This window comes from Antedon bifida, chromosome 3, assembly GCF_963402885.1.
Source record: "Antedon bifida chromosome 3, ecAntBifi1.1, whole genome shotgun sequence".
NCBI classification, from domain to species: domain Eukaryota; kingdom Metazoa; phylum Echinodermata; class Crinoidea; order Comatulida; family Antedonidae; genus Antedon; species Antedon bifida.
Genome location: NC_136228.1, coordinates 9,380,998 through 9,395,599, shown reverse-complemented (window position 1 = coordinate 9,395,599; position 14,602 = coordinate 9,380,998). Strand labels below are relative to the sequence as shown.

Here is a 14,602-nt window from a genome sequence, read left to right as displayed (position 1 = left end):
AAAGTTTGAATTTGTGAAAAATTGCCCAAATATCAGTTACTGTGCGATAATATTGCTATATGTGCATATATTGCGTTATTATGAACTTATAGACTCATAGTAACCAGTTGAAAACTATGTTGAGGTAACATAATGCAGAACACATTATGTAATTCAGACTTTTCCGTTAGTTACAGCTAATTCCGAATGAAATGCGAATCATAAAATTAGCCAATCAAATGGCAAGACCACAAAAATGTGCGTTATATTATAATATACTATAGTAAGTACAGTAAATATTAAGTTTACTTGTACTATTTTATTATACAAATTGCTACTAGTTTATCACAGAGTATAATACAGTAATATCAATAAAGTTACATTAAATAATATTATTTTAATTTTAATAAAGCTAATTTTAAAATTTTAACAAATCTTCGCTACAAGACCATAATAATATTTCACTGTAAATGGTCTATATATGATTTTTATTATTAATCATAATGCAATATGTTCACATAATTAATTTCTCTATCAATTATGTACTGTTTTCTGAAACAGACGTTGCTGGTTCAACATTGATTCACTTTACAGGCCCATCACCTCTTCACTACAGTTAGTAGTAAATTTTCTATAAAGCTCTGTCTACACTGTCAAACTAGTTTGACAAATATGTGCCCAAATATGGTAGTTATATGACCAAGTATGTTAGTGATATGACATCATCATGTCCATATATGGGCACATCACATTTGTTTGTCACATTTGATAGTGTAGACAGAGCTTAAGAGAGAATTTCTTCATTACTTCACATCCTCAGTTTTTCTCTGTCGATTATGTAATGGTCGAAAATTCCTTAAGCAGACGTTGCTGTTCTAAGTTGGTGATGCTCAGATTCTTACGACTATCACAGACAACAGTGCGTACCTGAAAAAATATGAATTATTATTATTTTTCTTTTTTATACTGGGTGGCTTTTTCAGTACTAGACTGTTCTCGCAGAAGGCCCAGTGTACAGGACTATAATATGATCATCAAATCAATACCCTAATCAAATAGTGTAAATTTGCATCTCTCCACCCAGGTGTATAAAATGGGTACCGGTTAGATCAAGACACAACTTTGCACTGATTACTACCTGCATTATTATGGGCCAGGGAGTATGATTAAAAAAATGACCGGGGTAATAATGTGCAGTGCATTGAGAGCTTGATTATATGCGCTATATAAGAATGAACTATTATTATTACATGATTCTTTATCGTGCACGAGAGCAATGTATATACACAAGACCAACAGCTTTACATCGCAAAAGTGTGTTGTATATTCACCTTAGAATATCTTAAATTCTCATTATGTTATAGCATAAGGATTATATAATATTTTTAGATAATTAATTACAACAAGCACTTTACGATGATAAATAATTTATTTTCTTAATTTAGATTTGGAAAATTAATTCAAAAAACATATGAAATGAATAATACATGTCTATAAGCCAGGATTACCCATACCCCTAGTAAATTGTTTACAAAGCAATCATAATAATTATTGTAGGATTATAATATTATAAACTAAACAGAAAGTGATAGCATCAAATTTAAAAAACCTCTCAAAATTGTGTCAAATAGGCATGAAGTCTTTTCAGATAAGGAGATCCAGTGTTAACATTTTATTTATTTTATTTCACATACATCCAACAGCAATATCGCCAATTACAGGATGCCTTGAATACAGTATATATGATGAATTTGTGACAGTGGCTGTGTGTGTACTAGTACACCCTACTCGTCTCGAAAGATGTACTAGGTTCTTTAAAGTGCACATGAGCCAGATGTGTACACTGGACCTATGGTTTATATATCCCCGAGAAGACTTGTTCTACCACCAGAACCATGGAGCGAATGAGTCTCGAACCCTTGCCAATGTTATGGCAATGTATTACGGTTCCACTGTCTTAACTGCTCGACCACTCACTCACTCTCACTGTCTCAACCACTCTCGACCACTCACTCACTCTACCCGCTCCACCACTCACTTACATACATGTGCACTTTAAAGAACCCAATGCATCTTTCAGAAGAGTAGGAGTATTGCGTTTTCATACTTACATTACTACTGTGATAAAGTGCATTATAATATGATGTAAAGTGTTTTATAGAATAGTTTCTATTAGGCGCTATATGAGTCATTATTATTATTAGCGACTTTTCGATTTGAGTGAACGTGTACAATACGTCCACATGGATTACAGTTTACTGGTACTCGTCTACAGGTATATGAATGTTTCGATTAAATTTGGCAGTTGATGGGCCAGTCGACTTGCGCATGCACACATAAAAATAATGTCATATGGTATCAGCTAACATCGCGGACGTGCAAATGAAAAAGAATGTGCATAAACAAGCAGATGCAGGATTTTGTGGTAGCGAAAGAAATAGAGACTTCACTACCTCTTTCCCCTCCCCACCCTCTAGTCTAGAATGGGAACCTGCGACCCCTTGCATACACCCCATATTGGCGGACATATTTTCCGCATTTGTTCAACCTAAAGGTATGCGATATATAAAATATAGAAACTTACCATCTGAGTAAAAAAAGCAATTTCCTTTGGTTTCTCGGAGTAACGTTCGTACTGATCAAGACTATCTTGTAGTTTTAATGTCAAAGTATCGTAATTTCCACGAACAACATCTAAAACCTAAAAAATTATTGTTTATTAGAAATTTATTTTGTGTTTTATTAAAGTTTAAAAGGCAGAAACATATAGAAAGAAAGTGCCAATAAAGGGAGAAGCTGGAATTGAGACCTTTAAACAATGGTTTTTACACAAAAATGGAATAAAATAAACACAAAATGTAATCTTTTTATAATTCCTTTATCTTTTTTTAGATAATTTTTTATTGTCACTCATCCCAACTTTGTTCAATTATGTCATGTATCTATGAATTGTGTAAGAATAAAAATAAATAAAGTTAAACAGGGATTGTGCTGTTATTATTAAACAATCTATAGTACAGTATAATATTCAAATTCAGTAATTGTTATTCAGGCCTGGTTTATAATATAAATGATTAATTATTGACTCTACGGAAGTATACATTACACACGCATTGACAAAAGCTAATTATTGTTTGGATATGTTTGTTAATGTTATTACTATATTATTTATAACAATTCTGTTTATTTCTGTCTGATTGATTATGAAAAAAGATGTACTTGTGGTGCGTTCATTAGTATAATGTGTTGCTTAGAAAAGTAATGAATAAGTAACTACAATACATTTAATTACAATACCTGTTCTTCAGTCAAGGTCGTCAAGTTATTGGCTGCTGACCAAGAATCAATCTTAGGGGTGAAGTGATTAATTATTGCTCTAAAAAATAAAACAAGAAATCTGATAATATGCTTCATGAATGAATGTCGCAGAAAGAAAACAAAGCATTTTTTATTTATTCTTTTTCTTATATATTTAGGCAAATTGAAAGGGATAATCATAAGCCAGTTAATTCATTATCCTTCTTAAAGGTGGCAATCCCGTTCACAAGACAAACATATACAAAAGACGCTCTACAAAAACAAGTCTTATTACAAGTCTTTGGAAGTGAAATATGACAGGACTGTTGGATTGGTAGCCAAGCATCAAAACCACAGAGCCACAACTCCAATCGTTGGCTGTTTATTTTCCAACAGTAAAGCATAGGCTTGATAAATGATTTAACTTCAACAAATGATGGTATTTGATAAATGTTACTCATACCTGATATTGATAAGAATGCTAGTAAGTTTGTTTGCTGTCTCTCTATAATCTCCATTATTAGTAGAATGTCTCAGAGCTGAAATATATGGAAAAATAGGGTTAGCTTTTATTATATTTACGAATTAGGTGATATAGTTGTTAAATAGTGCATAATAGCGACTAATATTCTTGGGTTATTGAATATAGGAGTATATTCACAGAGGGCCCAAATAGGGCTATTGCATATGCAGTACTAACGGAGGGTTTAAATTGAACTTTTACATGTACACAAACAGGGCCCAAATTGGTCTATTACATGTACACAAGAGGAAAAATTGGATTATTGCATTTATACACAGAGGGCCAAACAGGGCTATTGCATGTGCAGTACTAACGGAGGGTCTAAATTCAACTTTTACATGTACACAAACAGGGCCCAAATTGGTCTATTACATGTACACAAGAGCAAAAATTGGATTATTGCATTTATACAGAGAAGGCCAAACAGGGCTATTGTATGTACAGTACGGAGGGTCTAAATTGGACTTATACGTGTATACAAACAGGGCTCAAATTGGGCTATACATTTAAGGACAGAGGTCCCAAATTGAGATTATTGCCTCAAATTGAACTATAGAGAGGGGTTATTACAATGTACACATGGAGTGCATTGGGCTAGTACACATAGTCCATGGGCCTTAAACCAAAAGGCTGAAGTTATATATAATATATATACAGTCAACTCTCTCTCCCGATACAGGACTCTGACAACCGGATTCTCTTCCAAAACCAGACCTTTCATGGAGACCAAAAGATTTCAACCAAGAATACCAGACTTTTCGAAAAACCGGACATAGTAGGTCAGCCCAAAGGTGTTGACTTTATATTGTATGGATCAGTTACATGCCTGTGCATTACTTACCCATTGAGTATAACTGATCAAATATCTGGTGCATCCTTATAATTTCATAATACAAGTCGTCATAACTCGTTGGATTCGGTAAGAACGTGTCGCCATACGTGATAAACAAATTAAAGATGTTTACTACTTGGATAGCTACCTCAAACACATCAAACTGTGGCATTAACATCTGCTCACTTGAAAGAAGATATTTCAGGAGGCTAATCAGGGCTGAAAACAAATTTGGTAAATAGGTAAAATAACCTGCGACTTGCAGCCTACTGGGCTGAATTGCGCACAGGTGTGGATGACACAACTTTCTACTCCTCTCATAATACCCTCCCCTCTTTCTACCCTTCATAATATTTAATCTCTTAATTTTAAAGACAGCAAATGGGCCTAAAAAGGAGAGAAGTTACGATTTTTTATCAGCATGATAAACAAATCATGCATAGAATTACTTTGAATAAAATAAGATTCCATATTTAATATAATAATACATTGCAGAGATGAAGGGCCCGATACACAATTGAATACAACCTGTGGAGTGTGCCATCTGTTATGACGAATTGATTAAAAATTTATTTTATAATTATGAATGTTTTGTATTTGTTGAATTGGGAAAATATATATCTCTAAAGTTCTGTCTACACTATCAAACTTTATGTGAAAAAATGTGTGCCCATATATGGACATTATGATATCATATCACTACCATATTTGGGTATATCACTACCATATTTGGGCACATCACACACTAGTTTGATAGTGTAGACAGAGCTTTACATTATTTGCATACTATTTCACACTGAGGTGGCACACATACCTGTCCATAAATCTTTCCAGCAATAATGTAAACGTACTCTACATTTTTTTTGATAACACATGATTCGATGAATGATACTTAGACATTTTCTGGAAATAACAAATATGGAATATTACAGAAATACAGTACATAAAAGGAGATGTTTAATTGGGTATTTTTTAACAAGCTGTTTGTGTTTTTATCAATTTATATTTTGTTGTATTACATTTTTGGCAGTTACAGGACATTGGGCAAATGAAACCTGGCACTACACAGGATTGTACAAATAAAATGCGTAGTGTCACGCCGTCTATATTGTTCTACTCCACATCCAAATTGGATTGCTGCCTTATCGGATGGTTTAGGCCTTGGCCTAACCTCTCGTTAAAAGGTTGTTTATAAACAAATAATGAATGTTTTATATTCGTGCAATAGTACAAATAATTTCATTTAGAAAAAGATGAAACGTTCTATTTTCACCGGATGAAATTATTCGTATCATTTCACTTATAAACATTCATTATTTGTATACTATATCACAGTAACGAAACACTTACAAGTACAATTGTTCTGGAAAGTTCTTCATCATATGACTCATCACAAACTCTACCATCAAATCTGAAAAATCAAGCGATTTATTAACAAAACAAAATTAATTGATCGGCGTGAATTTTTTAATTACACCATCAAATAATCCTTTTTTTCTAATTTAACTAAAAACCCTGTAATATATGATGCAAAATATACTAAAATTTACCAAGAAGAGCACAGGCTAGGGGTCTTGATGGCATATCCCTCTCTGCTAAGGGCTTCCGATGTCTCATACGTACTTTATGCAGGTGGACTTTGAATGTTAAATTGGCATCGTGTAAAAAGGAATTTGCATACTGATCCTAATAAAAAAAATAATAGGAAAAAATAATGTCAATCAATACATTTATTCATTTCTGCATTAGTAAAGACGCTTTCTCACACTGTGTGCCAGGAAAATACGGGGTATATGGTATTACTATACCAGTATGATTTTCTGTCAAAATGAGTGATGCTGGCTAGTGGTTTACTATAAAGTTAAATAAAGAAAGGATAAATGCTTATATCAAAGAATATATAACACAAGAATGAGTATTCCGTGATTTTTGCATGAGAAATTTGTAACAGAGAGCTCCAGTGAGTGATGCCCGCCCTCATAAGAGCGGATGTATACATACTAAATAAGACTTGATTTAATAGATATTATACATGTCACGTTAAATGGAATTATGATAATAGTTTTTGCAATTGTAAACTATTTAATAATACATATTTATTAACAAACTAGTGTACATTCATTTTTACAGACAATTATTTACTAACATGCTAAGTTAGTTCACAAAAAAGGCCTAATACAGCAACACCAAAAATCAACGAATCGTTACTCAGCATGGCCTATTCTTTACCATTGCCGTGTACTACTCTACGCCCGGTAAATTAAGTATTGTTTTTATGATATAAATTAGTATAAAATACATGTTATTAATAGGACAAAATGTTAAATGTCATTAACATTTATTTGTTTTACCAGAAACAAGTTAAATATAGGAATATTATTAAACTATCCTTCGTGAAAACGCGTAAACACCAACACGCCCGGTCACGCTATCGTAGCGCCCGGTTGATAAAGCAAACTGTTTACACGGCAGTTTTTACTAAATAAATTGCATAAAACGAACAATTAAATATCCAAATAGTATTTAACATGATGTTGGCATGTAGTTGATAACATTTTTTTATCATGAAAATACTACCGGTGGTCCAGCCTTTGATTAGTGAAACTGTCACAAAAAGTTGTATACATCCCAGATACATCCACACTTATGGCGGCACCCTACCACATGGACAATATTACTGTTACAGGGAAAATCGCGGATTACTCATTCTTGTGATATATATTCTTTGCTTATATCAATAAATGCAATGAGTAGCTTTGTACTGTACAGTATTTATGTGTAGCCTTTATACATAAGACACATTCTTACCTCAGCAATACAATTTAAGATGATGAGACATAGTCTAGCATGGTTTAACCTTTCATTGTCTGTAAGTAAAGAAAGTAATAAAACGATCATTGTTGTTGCACATTTAGTTCCTGTCACAACTGCTCTGGTTTCAACATAATAAAATCATGCCTCAATGTATTTTTTTCACGACGTGCCACACAGCTATGTACCATGGTTCATCATGAAGATGAAAAGTACAATGTATTTACGCACAATCTCACAGGAACCTAAACTGGAGCCAGAGCTAGACCGGAGACTGTGTTATTATTTATTGTCCAAACAAATTAACTTTTAAAATTTATTGTTGTAGGTCAAATAAACAATACCTTTTGTATCCTGCATGATAATAGAACAATAACTAAAAAACGTAGCGAGGATATTAGTAGGTGTTTCATTAACCAGCAATGTGTCGACTGAATGAAGCCCAGGCACAGCTGGAGAGGAGGCGGATGTTGGCATCTCTAGCCTGGAATCAGATTCTGCATGGTTCTAATAAAAACAACAGATAAATGGATATTGGTATGTGCTATATGAAGACCATATATTGCAGTGAACAACAATCTGTATCAGCTTAACAAAATATGTTATACGTGTTGGTCCCTCAATGAATACAAAACATACATTCATTTTCTTTATAACACATCAGACATTTATTCAAATAATCTGTCGCTTCCATCTACAATCTACAATGTTTGGATTTGATTGTGTGGTAGAGCAGTTATAGATGGCATACACTAATGGATGGTTTTTAACCATGAGTTAAGCATGCAATAGTCCCCTCAATCGTTCCAATATTAGACATGGTACTTGATACAAAACCAAACAATCTGAGAACCATTAAATATACAAACTGTTGCAGGTGTTAAATTAAAACAGAAATATTCTTACATGTGAAAGGACTGTGATAAAATTCCTATTAAGGTGTACAGCTTCATACAAAGTTAACAGTATAGAGAGGTTGGTGTCCTTTCTGTAAAATAAGAGAAGGAGAATATAAGAAATTAGGGTAGCAGTAGTAGTATTTATTAAAAAAAATAATCATATCTCTAAATTGCATACAATTTACAAAGTAGCTGAAGAGAAAAAAAAAACCAGAAAAAATAGGGGTGGGGTTTAACATCAATATCTTTAAGCTCTGCTAAAAAAGTGTGCCCAAATATGGTAGTGATATGCCCAAATATGGTAGTGATATGACATCATCATGTCCATATATGGGCACATCACATTTTTTTGTCACATAAAGTTTGATAGTGTAGACAAGGCTTAACATTGTTACCAGTTTATTATCACAAATTACTACGAATGGGAGTAGATAATTTTCAATAAGATATAAAAACTGTACCCAATTGCTTGAATTCCATCTGTATCAGCAACAAAAATACTTCCAACCTAAAGGTTATAGTAAATATATCAATATTATCAGAAAGAATAACCAGGAAAAGCATAAAATAAGAAATTGTTAAAAAGTTTGAGAACAAATAAAAATAGAGGGCGCTGTTTCACATTCTTATAAATATTCATAAACAAAACATGAATGTATAATTTTAAACTGTAAGTGAATTTACAATATGTTGGGTACTATTATGAGATTAAATTAACCATAATGATAAACAATCATTTTTTATTACAGTTCCTTTGCGAAATACATCTTTATATCATAATTAATTTAAAATGACACCCATTTCACATTATATGAATTCATTCTATAAATACATAAATTTGCTGTAAATACTTTGATCCTTCCATTTCATGGAATAATGATGAAAGGTGTGTCATGTATGATGCATGAAAGGGGCCGACCACTTACTTGTTACGAAAGGCACCTCACCTATCTGAACCTGGAAGGACCCTTTATTAAATTTACATAAAAACCAAATATCTATTTCTCCATAAAGCAGGGTATTTTAACAAAAATAATTTTACCATATTTGTAATTGCAGAGAACCATCCACCACCAGAAACTGCATCTTCTCCTTTTGCCCCAAATTGCCTGTTAAAATAAAGTTGGTTTTTATATTGAAATTTAGGGTTTGTTTAGACATGTGGCGTTAATAAGGTGTACAGTAATCCATGCCATTTGAATGGAAGAATGCATTCAAACAATTATCAAATTGTTCTTCCGGTCTATGTTACAGATCATACTTTACCATCCTGAGTGTTAATATCAGAAAGGGGTATATATAATGTATCCTGATATGTTGATAAATTATGCTTAGTAATTACTTTAACATGTACATACCTGTTGAATTCTGCTAATGCTGATGAAACTACACAACCAAGACCCTATAATATATAATCATAGAAACAGGTATTCATTTCAAAGAAAATAACTATTTTTCAATCAGTGCATAACATCTCATTGTAATGTTTTTTCTATTTGGTCTCTGCTTACTCTGCTGACCACCGTCCACTTTTATCTATATTTAATGATTTATAAGAATGTATTATTTGTGGAATTCAAAATAAACAACTACTGTAGTAACAAGCTATTCTCATACATCTATGTGGCAAGTCCTTTCTGAGTTGAGTATAATAATAGCATGCTTTTGAGTATAATTCCACCCACTAAAACTTCGACAGACAGAAAGCATCGTTATGGTTAAATTCAGACACAGGACTTGCTAATAAAAGTAACATAAAATAAATACTCAGTCGATATTACTTACTGTTAATGCCAGTTCATTATCCAAGATAGATAATTTCAAAATATACGGATTGGCAGACTGAAAAAAAATAAATGATTTATGAAACAGGTTTTTTGCCCGAATGACCCATATATCTTGATTTGGTACTTTAAAAAGCGCTATTAAAGGGACGCCTGCAGGACCAAACAAAGTGTCTTCTTAATAGGGGTTGACAATAGTGTAAAAAAATATATTTCCACTCATTCATGAGACCGGGAAAGTGCCCCCCTTAACAAGTATGTCCTTTGAATAGTGGTGTTCACCTATATTTCATTATTGATACTGAATAAAGATTTATTAAACCAACTGATGAATATTATACTGTATTTTGCTGATTTTTAAAACTCACCTCATGTTTTCTATAATTTACTAAAATGGTAAGCAAGAGCACTGCATCAAACCCATGATGTTGTCTACTTGTAGGATCTGCAAGTATCTATAACACATCAACAATATCAATACTACAGTAGATTGAAAGGATTCTAAAGCTCTGTTTACACTATCAAACTTTATGTGACAAACAAATGTGATGGGCCCATATATGGACATGATGTTGTCATATCACTACCATTTTTGGGCATTTCACTACCTTATTTGGCCACATCACACTTTTTGTTGTTGTTGATATTTTAGACAGAGCTTATTACAACTATCTCCTACAACTCCCTATCCCCGAAACTGCGAAGTGGATAATTGTGCTAACTGGATAGAGTTGTCCAAAGTATCAATACTACAGTATATTCCTCTCAGTGATACATAAAAAGGAGCACTGAGGAGAGACAAGAGCTGCCAAAGACAACTATCGCCAATGGTCATGTCTCTCCAGCAAATTGAAAGGATTACTGCATTGCATGGATTTGAAAATATTATGATGTTTACACTTACTTTTAAAATTGCTTCAAAGACACTGTTAATCATAAGATATTCCAGAATTGTATTTTGACTAACATTGTCTGTAACCTGTAAGTTAATGAAACATAGTTGGGCTCAATAAGATGCCATTTTCAAAGAGTCTTGAAGAGAGCAACCAAAAAGCACAAACATATTAAATTGTTTGACATATATTCAACAATGTTTGTAATGTATATTATATATATACAGGTGCAATTTTCTTTAAATTACTTACTGTGACCAAAACTAGCAAAAGTCGAAGAGTGAGGTTCTTTAGGCTTACAGAATATTCACCCGTTAAAAAGCCATTCAAATGCATTATGAGAGCCTATGAAAAAAAAAGAGTAACCAAGTCAAAGCAAATGTAGACGGAAATAGACATACATTAGTCCTCGACATTATTGAAAACAAGGAAATTTATTCCATACTTATTTTGACTACTATACAGTAGTGGGTACTATTTCGTGCGCCTGTGAATTTCTTGTATACTGGGCAAATAGTATAATAACGATAGGCACAAGGTAAGACCAATTAGGCTGGCAATGAGCTGGCCAGTCTAATTGCTACATCAGAATACAGCTTTAGATAGCCTATTTGTATAATTAGATCATAGACAGAAGAAGGATCATCATTTTGGGTTCATGCACCGGGAAATCCCTGGGTATAGTACATTTCATGTACAAGGGGGTGGGATTATACTCGAGGGAACTACGGTATTAGTCCATTGTCATACTTCATACATACCTGCATCTGTGCTTCTGCTGAATCAAACCCTATTAAAATGTTGATGATATCGAAGCTGTGATCTCCTAAACGTTTCTTGTGTACTCCTCTTACAAGTGCACAGAGTGTCTGTATATAAACAAAAAATGATCTTTATACTCCCACATTATATAATAAAACCCCTATTAAGTGTCCCCTTAATAGGAGTGTGCCTCTGAATATAGACTTCACCATGTTCATTTCAAAGGGAAAGATGTCCCCTGAATAGAGGTTTCCAAGCTGTTACGATGTGTCGCACAGAGGGTGAATTGAACTAATATAGCACACCCAAGTGTAAGCCTTGCTATTTCTTATTGCATGGTAAAAGATCTATTCAATGGTTTGATTACAAGGCAGCTTTTTGTAAACAGTTTTAGAATAGCGAGGCTGGTGACTCATAAAAATCATAATTTGTACATTCTTTTAATATATATATATAGTTTTTTATTATGTCAATTTTTTGTTATTGCTATTTGTTATTGTATTTGTTAGTATGGGGCAAATCCTGGATTAGCAAAAGCTATTTTTGTTCGCTCCAATTTGCTATTGGTGAATACATACATAAATAAAGAACATTATGAATACATATATACCTGTAATGCATTTACTATTCGTAGAAGGTAATCTTCTTTCAACGTCTCAACACAGTGGTAGAAAATAGTATTGATATTTTCCTAAACAGCAATATAAACAAATAAACAAAACATTGAAACAGTGTTCAATTTGAACCTCATAAGATAGTGGTACGAGTATACGTTTAGAGGGGGATTATTGGATCACATAGCCATGATATTTGCAGAGATTTGTTATTTCAGACATTCCTTCATACACCAAGCTGCACCATAAGACTGGGAAAGTCAAGAAGCAAGATAGAGTGTACTGATGGATCAGGAAGTGAAGGAAAGAGAAATGTATACACTACAGTGAATGTTTTATAAATAACGAACCATCTTCGTATATTAATAAAATCTAGTGTTAAGCTTTATGTGAAAAAAAAATGTGATGTGCACATATATGGACATGATGATGTCATATCAGTACACTTGGGCACATCACACCTTTTTTGTCAAACTAGTTTGATAGTGTAGACAGAGCTTTAAAAATCAGTGTAAACTTTCTAGTACCTTGAGTGCAACCACTTGTTCTGGGCTCATCTTTCCAAACTCAGATTCTATATATTGTACATTTGCCTGAAATAAAACAAAAAATACAACATCCGTCTTCATAAAAATACAATACAAGGGTTCTAAATGATAAGCTTCACAAAAGTAGATAGGTTAACCAAAATACATATGGTAATAAATAAACATTATCACTTTTTGCATTGTTTACCTTACCTTAGTGTGTAAAGTGAAATAAGTAGAAAAAGAGTATTACTCCTCCTCTCATAGTTTTTATGAGTGACTGATATGTTCGTTTAAAAGTGTTGAGTGTTGGGCTTGAAACAATGTGATATGGTTATACTGTACCTTTAAAAGAAACATCTCATCCCAAAAATTTGGTACGCCTTTAGATGGATCTTTTCCCTGAAATATAAACAAAATAAATATTACTATGTTTATGAATGGTGTCTTTTTTAGCAGTTTGTATATGAATGTAAAAATTACTATTGATTTATTTAATAACCTTGGTACTAATAAAACCTATAATTTTCATTGTGTAAATAATCTTTTCAAAATACTATAAAAACAAATTTCAGTTGCTTTACTCATTCAGTTTTTTTACCTGAAAAAATGCATCATATATTTGAACAATCTTTTCCTTAAGTGCTCCCTTGGAACCAGTACTGGTCCGTAGTAGTCCATCTTTGGTATCTGGCATCGTGTTGTGTAATATTGGCTAAATAATTTATCTTAAAATTGCATCTACTGTAGTGTAAGTGTGCACCTGTAAGTATAATAATAAATCATATACAATACAATATAATATACAGAGATGTCGGAAAATAATTTTCTTGGGGTGCATGTTTTGTTAAAATTCGACCAGGTGGAAGGTCTTAAAATGAGCATTAGAAGACCTTAAAATGAGCTTAAGTCGGGTGGAACTTGGAAGATGGGTTATCCTATAGCCTATAGGCTATATATAATATAGCCTAGGCCTATATTAATATTATCAAAAAGCAATAACAAAAAAAGCCTCTCCTACTCTACTTAAGCCTAGGCCTATACTAAACATCTGCTAGGTCTACACAGCACTTTCTAGCTAGGCCTAGGTCTTAGCCAGTACCTAGGCCTAGGCTAGGTGAGGTCAAGCCAGGAGGGGAGGACACCTCTACTCTAGCTAGCGGCCTAGCTAGCCTTTCCCCTCAAGCTCAACAAGTCAGGCCTAGCTAGGCCTAGATTTAGGTTGGCCTATATTTCCTAAACTAAGCTAAATATTTTATTAACACCATCAGTATAGGCTCATTATATTTATAATATCACCTCTAACAATTTTTTTTAAAGACATAAGATGACAAAACTAATAAAATATCAATCTTTTATCGGCATACATTTCTCTATCAACTCCGTCAGTCAGATCATCAGGCTTCATGCGTTGTGACCACCCACGTCAGTTTTGTTAGAAGGAGCGTTGATAAAGACAAAAACGCGTTTCACATGTTTTAGATTTCACGGAGATTTATACATGTGCCATAAGCAAACATTGATAGCTTTATAAATTTATCATAAACATATTTAAACACCTTTTTTCATAAAATGAAAGATGTAGCTTGCCTTCGTGCATGTCACAACTAACTTGTGAAACGCTTGCGTTTTTCTGAAACCAGTTAATTAGTTTTGTTGACGCATTTCTTAAACCCATCAT

General features: G+C 33.1%; 1 protein-coding gene across 1 annotated transcript; it reads right to left on the bottom strand.

The window, feature by feature from the left end:
• Nucleotides 1–149: 149 nt before the first annotated feature.
• LOC144837061 (armadillo-like helical domain-containing protein 3) lies at nt 150–14,314 on the bottom strand. The gene is made up of 24 exons (XM_078692049.1): nt 14,289–14,314; nt 13,523–13,684; nt 13,267–13,323; nt 12,922–12,987; nt 12,391–12,471; nt 11,780–11,887; nt 11,271–11,363; nt 11,030–11,104; nt 10,494–10,580; nt 10,127–10,183; nt 9,700–9,743; nt 9,384–9,450; nt 8,803–8,849; nt 8,349–8,430; nt 7,787–7,949; nt 7,440–7,498; nt 6,182–6,317; nt 5,982–6,042; nt 5,446–5,534; nt 4,641–4,850; nt 3,740–3,815; nt 3,277–3,355; nt 2,564–2,680; nt 150–906 (listed from the first exon to the last, which is right to left on the bottom strand). Exons 2-24 carry the CDS (start codon nt 13,616–13,618, stop codon nt 814–816), a joined length of 2,043 nt encoding a protein of 680 aa, XP_078548175.1. The 5' UTR covers nt 13,619–13,684; nt 14,289–14,314; the 3' UTR covers nt 150–813.
• Nucleotides 14,315–14,602: the final 288 nt, after the last annotated feature.

Coding starts and splice junctions, on each gene's coding strand:
- LOC144837061 (XM_078692049.1), bottom strand. CDS start 13,618: ATGCCAGATACCAAAGATGGACTACTACGGACCAGTACTGGTTCCAAG. Junction 11,364..11,779: donor CAGCAGAAGCACAGATGCAG/GTATGTATGAAG, acceptor TTTTTTTCATAG/GCTCTCATAATGCATTTGAA. Junction 8,431..8,802: donor GATGGAATTCAAGCAATTGG/GTACAGTTTTTA, acceptor CTTATTTTACAG/AAAGGACACCAACCTCTCTA.